Source organism: Solanum dulcamara, chromosome 8 (genome assembly GCF_947179165.1).
Source record: "Solanum dulcamara chromosome 8, daSolDulc1.2, whole genome shotgun sequence".
Classification (NCBI taxonomy): Eukaryota; Viridiplantae; Streptophyta; class Magnoliopsida; order Solanales; family Solanaceae; genus Solanum; species Solanum dulcamara.
In genome coordinates, this window is record NC_077244.1 from 55,609,394 (window position 1) to 55,622,154 (window position 12,761).

Sequence of the window (12,761 nt, forward strand, 5' to 3'; positions counted from 1 at the left end):
CCATGGAAGATGGAATCCAATAATTGTTTATACCATCATTTCTCATGTCCCCTCCCAAAATTATAATATTCTTCTCAATTAACAATTATAGGCACCAAAATGAGAAGAAAAAAAATATTTAGTTCATGACTAATATTTTACTAGATTCTACTTCATTGCTTCGTTGGAATTTAGAGCCGTTTGGATTGATTTATAAGCTGCTTATAAGTTGTTTTTAGTTTTTTCGAGTGTTTGACTCATCAACTTAAAGCTATTTTGTGCTTAAAATAAGCCCCAATAAACAATTAAATTTCTTTGGATGGACTTATTTTAAGCAACTTATAAGTTGAAAACAACTTATAAGTCAAAAAAAAAGTTGGGCTGCACCAACTTATTTTTTTTTAAACTTATAAGCAGTTTTCAACTTATAAGCTGAGTATTTAATTCCGATAATGTGAATTCTTGAGTTATCTAAGTAAATTCCATTGTGTTCTTATATATATTCAATTATACCTTGATGAGTTTCTCGAGTTGAGTTTTTTTTTTGAGATTATGGATTCATGTTTGCACTCACATGAACCCTAGTTGAGTTTTGCATTAATTATTTATGCATTATTTGGGTTAAAGGATGAGTAATTATTTTCATCACTTAATTGAAAAAGAGTTTGAACGTGAGTTGAGTTTGAGAAGTCTTTTATTTATCATTTTGAGCATGAGTTGAGAAGTCTTTTAATCACTATTTTGAGCATGAGAATTATTGAGTATAAATGAGTTGAGCACATTTAACATCTATTTTGAGATTGAGTTGAGAAGTTAAAATTATATTTTAAATGCATTCATTGAGTTGAGACGGTAACTATTTCATAGAGAAAAGATGAGTTCAGAAAAGGAAAACCTTGATTTTCAAATATTTTATGAGTACAGAGATACTTCAGGCCTTTATCTCTTTTGAGTAATTACCTCAAATCGAGAAAGAGAATGTTTTTAAACATTGAGTATGAGCATAATATATTTTGAGAGTAGTATTGAGCATCGAGTTAGACAAGAGTCAATTCACTTTAGTTCCACAAACTACATAGCCAACGTAGGATAGGATCGTATCAAAAGTCAGACGACTCCTCATTGTATCTGAGAAGGCTCATAAGATGGATCCATAAGTTAAAGTTTGTCCCATGCCCTTGCAAGGTATGAGATGACTCTGGCAACGTGGGCAAGACGTTGTATCATCATGTAACTCATAAGTTGTTGGTTAGAGAAACTCCCCAAGAAGTAAAGTATTATATTTTTATATATACTGAGTTACACTTACTTATTCATATCTTTTAAAGCATTCTTTTACACATATTGCATGCTTTATTGAGTTGAGCTATTTTCAGAGTTGATTCCTATGAGTTGCGTTGAGTTGAGTATCTTTGAGTAGTTTTTTTCCAGCTATTTTACATACCGTACATTCCATATACTGACGCCATTTAGCGCTACATTGTTTTATGATGCAGACACAAGTGATAGAGATTCTCAACAGGTACATTGTTGGAGATCAGAATTCCATCCAGCTTTTGGTGAGACCTCTTTACATTCAAAGGCACTCTTGAGTCTTAATCTTTCAGTCTTTATTTACCAGTTTGAGGTAGCTGTGGGCCTGTCCCGGTACCTATTTCAGAGTCAGTTTTAGAGGCTTCATAGACTAGTCACAGACAAAGTTTATTCAGTTATTTTCAGAGTTCATGTTTTTAAAATATTGAATTATATTCTTTATATATTTGAGTATTGAGATTTTATTTCTAGAAGTTAAGTTTGCATATACTATTTGTGCCCATTTGAAATCCTTTTTATAAGTTAAGTCTTCCGCTAAGTGAGTTAGCCATGCTAAGTGGTTCGCTTGGGACCAATAATGATTTTCGAGTGCCGACCACGTTAATGGTGTAGTCTCGGGGGGTGACAATATGTTTGTTTATTCGCGTAATTTTTCCAAATTATATAATTGCAAGTGCTTTCTTTTTAGTTTTCCAGCCAATGTGTGGAGTTCGCATTGGAGCCCCGACTAAATTCAGATCATGTACTGCAAGACCTATTTGGGTCCGAGGGGGGGGCACTCTCAATAATATTTTCTCCATACCCATCACTGCATCAAAACGCATGTTGGTATAATTGCAAGTGCTTGTTTATCATTGAATTGGGACAAATACACCGAGTGTCTAGATGAAACAAGCGTTGTTGGATTACACCGAATATGTTATTGTTTATATGAAGCAAACTCTCTATCGGGTAAGGCCTAGACGCTAGCATGTTCAGATTCTCACTTGTAAAATTACATTTGGTATGTTGTTGTAGTTAGGTTGTTGTTGAGACAAACACAAAATAAAGAACTTTTTCGATAAAAAAATAATGACATTACTTTTTCTTTTTTTCCTTACTTCTCCATTGCAACTCAAAATGCTTGGTCAAACTCTCATAATGATTAGCAGAAGAAATTGAAGAACATCTACGTACAAATGTTGGCCCCGTGATCTAGAATATAATTATCATGTCCTCTTTTAGAATTATCTTGATAGTTAAGTAAAATATATGATTAAATTGGCTAGGTAAATACAACTTAAAAAAGTTTAGCTATATATATCTTCCAAAATATTTTGACCATCAACCTAAATGCGATATAAAAGAAATTAAACAAATTATTAGTATATAATATGGACCACTCTGAACCAAATTGTATGTTTATAAAATGTTCTTATTGACATATTGGTCCCAATTGTACAAAATGTTGGAGTTTTTTTCCTTTTCGTAAATAAAAAGAGGGTGCTTCTTTATTTCCCGTTTTATTTGTTTATAATATGTATCTCTTTTACATTTCTCATTCACCAAAATCTATTGAGAGTGAAAAATATTGTTTATTACACGAAATATTAAGAATAAATCACTCTCACATACACCAAGAGGTTAATCAAATATTTTAAAGACATATTCCAATAGACGCACACACAAAAAAATGAAAAAAAAATGAAAAAAAAATGAAAAAAAGTTAGATGATTCTTTTTAAAAAGTGTTGGTGGATACAATTAGGGCTATTTGTGTTGATGTGCAAAACAATTAATTGTTAAAAAAAATAGATTTTGGACTTAAATCAATCCTTAAAATTTAATTCAAAAGGTGAGAATTATTTAAATCATATTGAAGAGACCATTCAATTTTTTAAGGACTGCGTCGGTGTGAGACTCTCCACACCTCCTCACGCCTAAAACTGGACATCAGGTGCGTGAAAAATTCAATATGAGAACCCAATATTGAAAATGAGAATCATGATGAATTTTGCTCTAATATTATGTTAAAAAATGAATCTAATCAGATCTAATTCAATCCCAAAGCAAATATATATCTGATAAACTTGTTAAAGTCAATAAATGTCAAATTTTCTCAACGTACAAGCATTATTTAATAACGAAAGTAAAAAAAAAACATAAAATGTTTTCAACATATATATACTAGCATACATAACAAAGAGAGAGTAAAGATATCAAAAGGGACAACAACATAAAAGAAACTAAACTTGTGCCTCTTCCACTTCATTTTTCTCTCTTCATCAAGAATCAATGGCTTCTACTCTTACTACTCCAACTCCAAAAAATGATGTTGTTGATGATCAAAGTCATGACACCACATTCTCAACCCCAGTTTTCCAGCCAGCGCCACCGACGACTCGCCGGAGCCCATCATCTCTCTCTTCTTCCCCATCTCACTCTTCCAACTCTTCCTTTGGATCATCACTCTCTTTCCATGATATTCTTGATGATCATAATTCCCCTATTAGCCCAACAACTCCTCTTCAATTTCCAAAAGGGATACCCTTTTCTTGGGAAAAACTTCCTGGAATCCCAAAACAAATATTTTCCAAGAAAAATAGTACTACTTCCCTAGGACAACTTCTCCCATTAATGCCACCACCAGCTGGAAATGCAAATATTTCAAATTCATCCAAGAAAATTACTAGTTTTCTTGATGAGTTTTCTCCAAGAAAAAGTGCTGCTAAAAGCTTTAGAAAAGATCCATTTTTTGCTGCATTTGTGGAGTGTTCCAAGGATGATCAACAACAATATGATGATGACATTTGGAAAAATGGATCTTCAAAGGTACCATCAATAAGAAGTTTAAGTGATAGATTTGGATTCATTAGCATGTATACGTCTTGCAAAAGAACTTGTACAGTCTCTGAGTCCATTGTTTATCTTCCAAGATCAAGAAATTATACTAGGAAGTACTAGGGATCACGAGTCAATTAAGTCCAAGATCGACAGACAAATGTGGAGCCAGAATTTTAAGTTATCAGTTCTAAAGCGAATCTATTGCTCGTTTTAGTTATGGGGCTACTGAGTTTGTCAGGATATGCCACTAATCTACATATAGGTTAGGTAAGTGTTACATTTTCGTGTTCAATGCATAGTTATTTTCATGAAATTGTACGTAACATATGCTTTTTTACTTTTGGCTTATTTGTAATTTTCCTTTTGTGGGTTTTATGTTATGCAACGTGAGGACAAGTCAATGTGTTTGTCCAAAACTAATTAATACTAGTACAATTATGAGTATGTTTTTTATCTTTTTGGTACGTATGTGATGTAGCGGCCGCCGTGACATTCAATCCCAATATTCATGTTTATTTTGGTATTATATTAAAGTGTATTACTATCTCATCTATAAAAGTTAAAAATTATTAAACAAAACATATTTTTATTATTTCAATTATATTTTTCAAACAAAAAATTTATAAGGAACTGTTCATATTTGTCTTATGTGTCATAACAAAATCCTTTCCTTCTGTATTCCATGTGATGATTAAATGGCATTTGAGTAAAAGTCACAAAAAGCCCATGTGAAATTTCTAAATTTTGGAACATTTTTTTCACAAAAAAACAATACATAAGACATAAGAGGACACTCAAAACTTAATTACTAAAGAATTTAGTTACGTATAAGCAAAGTTTGAGATTCCCAAGAATAAGAGATCGAAAATTCAATTGTCTTGTTGTCAATATATATATATGAATAAATTCTTGGATTCATGATCAAGACAAATTTTGCTTAAATATTGTTTTCTTGTGCTTGACCATATATATACCTTTTTATCAGTCTTTTTGTTAAACATTTATTTCTTTATGCATTTAGAATTTATTAATCGATTAATTTAGATTCACTTCAGGTAAAATTCATTAAAGAGAAAACATTTCTTATCAAAAATTTCTTAAACAGTTTTACTTTTGGAAACTAAAAGACAGCAATACCCTTTTCTTTTTGGGGATATATACTCCAGTACTTTGAGGTTGTACTAAAGAATATATAAAAGGTGAAAGCCTAAGGTGTTACTAACTAATTTTTAATTTATTTTGTCTTTTGTACTGAACTTTTCCGCGTCTTTTCCTTCATTTACATTTGGGATGAAAGTAAAACTTCTATAACATCCAATACCAGGACAAACAACTAAGCAACAAAAGCATCCCAAAAACAAGATTAGCAACGTGCAGTGAAGCTTTATATATGAAATACACAAATTGGAACTACCTATCTTGGATTCCATCATTTTTTTTCCCTCCGATATTCGACATTTGGTCTATAACTAAATTCGAATTCGCGATAGAAAATCTTAACATTAGGGATAAAATGCTCTCTAACAAAAACGATTTCATATCACGACTCCAACCTAAAATTTCTGGTTAAAAATGAATGACTACATGTCATTATTCCATACCTATATGTTTTAGAAGATTCAAGTTAAAATAGACAACCTTTTCTTTAAATATTGTAACAATGATAATAATGGATGGGCGCCTAATTTCACTATTTTAATACACTAGGCTATCATTAATTTCTTGTTTAAAAAGCGTAAAATAATTTCAAAGAAATAATGACTATATAAAAAACCAAGAAATATTTGAAGCCATCATTATGAGCCAAACAAAACGAAAATGGAACTATGGAAACATCATGGTAGCCAGGAATAAGCAGCTCCACTTCACAAAAAAACAAAGTTCATGTTGTACAATTATACCTCTTTTTCTTTTGACCTCTTTAATATCTTATAGCCTCAACCAGCGGTAGCCTCTAAAGTTGACATACATTTTTACTTAGACACTTTAATTAAATTTTATTTATTTTAGATATTTATGCCACGCCGCGCTGTATTATTTTGACACTTTTTGCTGATGTGGCAAAGTGAATGTAATACACTCATTAATGACGTATGTGAGGCTTATTTAGCCTATTTTATTTTATTTTTTCTCTTCCTCTTCCTAATTTTTCAGCCAATACTCTTCTTACATTTTCTCTTTCAAGAATTTCTGGGTTTCATTCCAATTTTCAGACTTTTTTATTATCTGCGTGAGAAAACATAATGTTAAAATTGTTGAGAACAATACATTATATATATTTGACTTTACCAGTTGAAAGAGAAATTGCAAGAAAAAGGTAGGAACAACAATCTTAGCGCCTTTTTTTAAAAAAAAAATGGAGAATAAAATTAAGTATAAAAAAAAATCTGCATAATAACTTTTCAAATTTCATATTTACATATCTAAATACCAAATTAAATAAAGAAATGGGAGAAAGATGCGATGAAGAAGATGATGAAATTAAGTGGGTTTTGCGAAAAAGATCATGAAAATGGAGGAATATGCCGGAGAAAATAACTATGTGAATAAAAAAGGAGAAATTTGAAAAAGAAGATGACTGTGTTGTAGTGAGAAGTTTAATTTGATGGAGAAGATGATTGGGAAGTGGGGTGAGGGGTGGGAGGGGAAATCTTTTTTAATTGGTCAAAATCATTTAATTTATTTGACACTTAATTTTTTCTCTTTAAAATGAAAGGGCATGACCTAATTGGACCTTTAATCTATGTGGACTCGTTTGGTCAACATGCGCATAGGGTCAGCGGGACGTGATATGAGATGTCTAAAATGAACAAAGTCTAGTTAAAGTATCTAAGTAAAAGTTGACGCCAACTTTAAGGGATCACCGATGAATTCTGTCTATCTTATATATTAAGCAAGTTGTTCATCATATGATATTTTTAATTAATTTTGCTTTTGAAATCATGAAAATTTTAATGGAAAGAATTATTCAATAGTACTTATTTTGATAAAAAATATATATTTTGTAATATTCATTAAGATACGCACAAATTGAAGTGAATATCACGACTTTTTTTCAAGAATCACGATGAAAGCCTTGGTGGGGTATTCTTTTTTGACAATTTACTACTAACAAAGATTGTTGAAAAAGAAGCGCATGAACGAATAAGAGTTGTGGTGGAGTGTTAAGTAATTCTTCATTTTTAACTAAGAGGTTCTGGGTTCGAGTTTTCTTGGGTATGGAGTCGTTTTTGATAAAGAGGGTAAAACCCTAATATGAAATTTTCCGATATAAATTCAAATTTAATTGAATTTCAATATGAATATCGGACATTGGATGGAATTTTTTTAAAAAGAAAATGCCCCAATGATTCATAAGTAGGTCCTGGAGTTCCTACCCAGCAGTTCACACATCCACATCATTTAATTAAAAGCCATTTATTTAGGAAATAAATAGCGTAAAAAAGAAACACCATTTATGTCAAAGGGACAGCATATTTCTAACCCCCCAAAAACAGAAAAGTGAAAGCATATTGACTGGCCTTTTTTTTTTTTTGGCATATGTGGTTCAAAGGAGCCTCTTTTTTAAAAAAACAAAGGTTTTACGTTGTGAATCAAACATATTATAGGATAATTAAAAAGATAATTATTATATTTTGTGCTATCTATTAATTATTAAATAACTTTATTGTTATATATATCCGCTAATTTAATAATAGATAGAATTTGATATATTCAGTACAAATTGACTGGCTCCAACAGCTTTTCCATATTTTATTTCCTAACTCATAATAATACATTTGCATGTCGTTGGTATTAAAACTATGTAAATATTTTCTCTTTACAGTCACTTAGTAAAACTTGAACACTAATTAATATTTATAACACTAATCTAGGCAAATTTCACCCTCAACAAAATATACAATTTTTTTTTTTGGTGTTTAATTAAAGTGAGCAAGCCTTAGATCGTACCCTCGCAAATTAATTATGCATTTTAAATCCATAAGGATCTAAGCTAAAGCAAACAAAGAAACTCTAATCGAACAAAGAAACTCCCTTAACCTACCCAAAAAAGCTATGAGGATGTACAAGTCATGAGCAAAAGTCTTCCATAACTAACAGATGCTACAATAAAAACAACGTTTAGCGGTAATAATACGTATATTAATAAAGACTGCTAAATCCATTATTGGTAGTTAATTGTCATTGAATTTAATATTGTTATAGGTTTTAGAGACATTTACAAAGAGTGTTAATTGCCACTAAAAAAACATATTTAATAGCAATTAAGCTATTACCAATTAAATAATTATCGCTAAAAATCATTTTCGATGCGGTGAGAGAATAACTAATTAACAAATCAACTTAAAAAAAATTCTGACTTGTCATATCTTTTTCTAATACTAGGAATATGCAATATCACTTATGGATGAACTATAGCAAATATGTATAGTCTCTATCTTCAGAATTTGGAGGACACGTACGTACACTTTAGAAAACAATAATGCTGGTATATATATATATATATATGGCCCTCACATCCTTTATCTTTCATCTATTAATGATTCGTATAGTAGGGTATGATAATGGATCGTCTGTATATATATATTTTATATATACTATATATGTATACCACTTGAATATAATTATTAAAGTAGGGAGAAAAAAACACATAAACTATAGAATAAAATAAGATATATTGTACGTTGGGCAGTAGTTGTATGAGATTCTTTGTGCTTCTGATGAGGGAGCATTTAATTTGATTTTGGTCATTGTAAATTACATGTAAGATAGGTTGGACCATGGTGTGTAAGCTTCCCTATCACAAAATCTCTTTGGATTTTAATGTTTCATTTTCTTTCAAATAAAATATCTCTTTCTACTATTTTTAATCTTGTATTTTTCTTGAAACATTATAGTACCTTCATTTGTTTGATTTATCAAATTAATGTATATTGAGAAAGAAAAAAAATGATAAGTCAGTTTCGTAGAATATGTAAGTTGAAATGAAGTATGCATTAGTCTCAATAATGGCGCTGAGTTCTTAAGTGGGTATATCTGTGTATATGACACTTATGAAGGAGCGTGAATTGATATATAAAAGCGAATCAAGAAAAAAATTGACAGACTTATAAATTAACAAACTTTTATAAAAGAAAAATGTATATGATACTTTAGTCAAACTTTATAGAAAATTATCGAACTTCGTATAAAGTTTCAAATAGAACACACCTCATCAATTGGGACTAAGATGTAACTTCATTGATTTGATTTATTGAATAATCAAATAGTGTTTTGTATTTCCTTTTAGTATTTTGGGACTTTATTTTCAAGTGTGTGTTTTTAATTAGAAAAAAAAAAAAAACTTGACAAAACCATGCATTTAATAGTTTGGGGATCTTGCTGGAGAGCAGAAATATCCAATATCATTTGGAAATGGGAAGCAAAATGACATTTTCACTTACAAATGTATTGTCGTTAGCTCATGTTGTGCTTCTATTAGTCGTATTATTAAATCCAACACGTTTAACTTATAATTCTTATCATTTTGCTAATTGATTCAATAAAATTGAAAAGATAGTAAACATGTCTGTAGATGGACAAAGACACTACATCGAACCCTATATCATCGTTCTGCATTTCCATACTTGTCTAAAATTAAATCATTGACTCTAATATCGATTATTGCATTAAAATAACTTTAAATACCCTTAAAATGATGTGATATTGTTTGCTTTGAACTATGTAAGCACGATATTCTTCAAATTAACTTGTAAATGTCTCACACCATTAAGATTAATTAGTATCCTTACAACATATAAGAATAAACTTCTTTTTTGTTTTAATAATAACTATCACTATGTGATTTTGTTTTGGTACGATACCTCTTTTCAGGAGTCGTTTGGTGTGAGGTACTCCTTCCGTCTCATATTAGTTGTCATGAATATTAAAAATATTTGTCCAAAATAGTTATCAATTTAATAATTAAGAGATAATTAATTATTTTTTCCCAACTTTGCCCTTAGCATTAATTATTCTAGAATTAAAAGGCCCGTAAATAGATAAAGATTAAAGAATTAATAAGGGGTATATTAGTCAAATAACACTCTTAATTAATATTTTCTTAAGGGTTGTGCAAAATCTTATCATGACAACTAAAAAGGAACGGAGGGAGTATAAGATATAATAATCTCGGAATAAAATTCAAGATTATTTTATCCTACGTTTGTTTGGAGGTATTATGTAGTTCTGAAATTATTTATTCCACTATTTATATTATAATAATGGGATAAGTTATCCCATATGCACGATGGAATAACTTATCCTAAAATAACTTATTCTGAGATAACTTATTCCGAGATAATTAATTTCAGAATGACTTATTTCCAACCAAACGATTCCTATATTGATAGCTCTGTACTAGCCATATTTAAGGAGAATTTCTCGAGGTTAGTAGCTCAGAATTTTTTGGGATTTATATCCAAGGTTGTCCATAGGATATCCAGTCCACTAATTGAATTTAATTTTTTTTTTGAAACATTTCTGCAAGTTTGCTCATGAAAGAGGGAACAATGAAGTAAGTGATATGAAATTGCTTTTGATTTAAGCATATCTTTTGCAGAAAGTTTCTACAATATGCTGTTTCTAGCAGGGTACTCATGACTAATTAATTAACTAGCTTCAGAATATGTTATTAAATCAAATCTTACAATTTATTACTACTATATACTTTTCTTAGAATAAACTTTGTGTTTGCTACTTCCTCCCCCATTTCTAAATAAGTGGTGCTTTCTACAAAATTGTGACTCTTTATACTCCCTTCATTCCATATTAAATGAATTTGTCAGGCAATGCACATATATTAAGAAAAATATTTAAAGACATAATTTGAACCATACTTTCCACTATTGTCCTCTGTAAAATCATAAATATAACTTTGCAAATAGTGTGATTTATCTTCTAGAAAATATAAAACTTCAATAAATCAAAGGACAAATATAAAAAAAAATTCAAACATCTATCTTGAACTTTGAACAATTCAATTATTTTGAATAATAAAAAATTCCTCAAAAATTCACTTAATATGAAATGGAAAAATTCACTTAATATGGAATGGAAGGAGTAGTTCTTTTAATATGTAAAATTCTCTGTATTTAAAAAGGGATAAAATTAGAAAACATTGTTGACATCTTCTTGATTATTTAAAACACTACTTGTTTAAGAACAAAATAAAAAAGCTAAAACACTATAATTTAAGAAAGGAAAAGTATGATAGTAAAAAACGACTTCAGGAGGTTAGTGTTTTGCAAAAAAATAATTATTTTACGAGATTGATTTTTGTATCTTTTTAAAAAAAAAAAAGAGAAATCGATATTTTAGTAGTGCAAATAAATAATTCTAGAAAAGAGACCAAAATTTATTCATGCAATTGATTGTAATCATCTTGTTCTTCCAGAAATTCTGCATTTAGCCAGAGGAACTCGAGGTCTTGAAGCTCAAAAAGGTACTCTAAAATTTTTAAAGAATTTATCACGCCTTCTCACAAGAAAAAATTATAGATTGTGGTGTAGTGATGAAACTGTTTCACCCTTAACCAGAAGTTTCGGATTCGATTCTTGGGTATGAAAAAAACCATGTTGTAGCGTCACTCCTAAATGGACCCTGCAGTGCGCGATCCAAATTTAATCGGAGCTCTACGGCCTCCAAACACCAAATGGAAAATCCTAAAAAAAAAAATGGACATAGTATACGTCACTCATGGGTAATCATGATGTATTGGAAATATACTCAAAAAAAAGTGTTTTTATTATCAACCAAGTAAAATGATTGTCCACTTAAAATGGTGGATAGTCCATTTGATTATGAAAAAGGCCTATGTCAATACAATATCTGATAGTACAAAATTAATTGAAGGCTCTGGAAAAGCAGCCTTATTACTACCTGGAGGAACGATATTGGTAATTGATAATGCATTATATTGTAGTAAGTCTCAAAGAAACTTGTTAAGTTTCAAGGTTATTCGCCAAAATGGCTATCATATTGAGACTGCAAATGAAGGAAAGGTTGAATACCTTTATATTACTACAATAAATATGGAGAAGAAAATTGTGCACGAAAAATTACCTGCACTTTCTTCTGGGTTGTACCATACAAATATTGGTACTGTTGAATCACATGCCATTGTAAACAGAAGGTTTACTGATTCTAATGATTTTATTATTTGGCATGACCGGTTGGGCCATCCCGGTTATAATATGATGCGCAGAATTATTGAGAATTCACATTGACACACTTTGAAGAATCAGAAAATTCTTCAATCTAAGGAATTCTCTTGTGTTGCTTGTTCCCAAGGAAAACTGATTATCAAACCATCAGCAACTAAGGTTGGGATTGAATCCCCTGCGTTTCTGGAACGTATACAGGGTGATATATGTGAGCCAATTCACCCTTCATGTGGACCATTTAAATATTATATGGTCTTGATAGATGCATCTACAAAATGGTCACATGTGTGCTTATTATCAACTCACAACATGGCTTTTGCGAGATTGTTAGCTCAAATTATAAGGTTAAGAGCACAATTTCCAGATTATGCAATAAAGACAATTCGTCTTGATAATGCTGGTGAATTCACATCTCAATCATTTAATGATTATTGTATGTCGA

General features: G+C 30.3%; 1 protein-coding gene across 1 annotated transcript; it reads left to right on the top strand.

Annotated features, from left to right (window-relative positions):
• Positions 1-3,470: 3,470 nt before the first annotated feature.
• Positions 3,471-4,559, top strand: LOC129899620 (uncharacterized). Its single transcript, XM_055974631.1, has one exon. It carries the CDS (start codon positions 3,567-3,569, stop codon positions 4,233-4,235), a length of 669 nt encoding a protein of 222 aa, XP_055830606.1. The 5' UTR covers positions 3,471-3,566; the 3' UTR covers positions 4,236-4,559.
• The last annotated feature ends 8,202 nt before the right edge of the window (positions 4,560-12,761 follow it).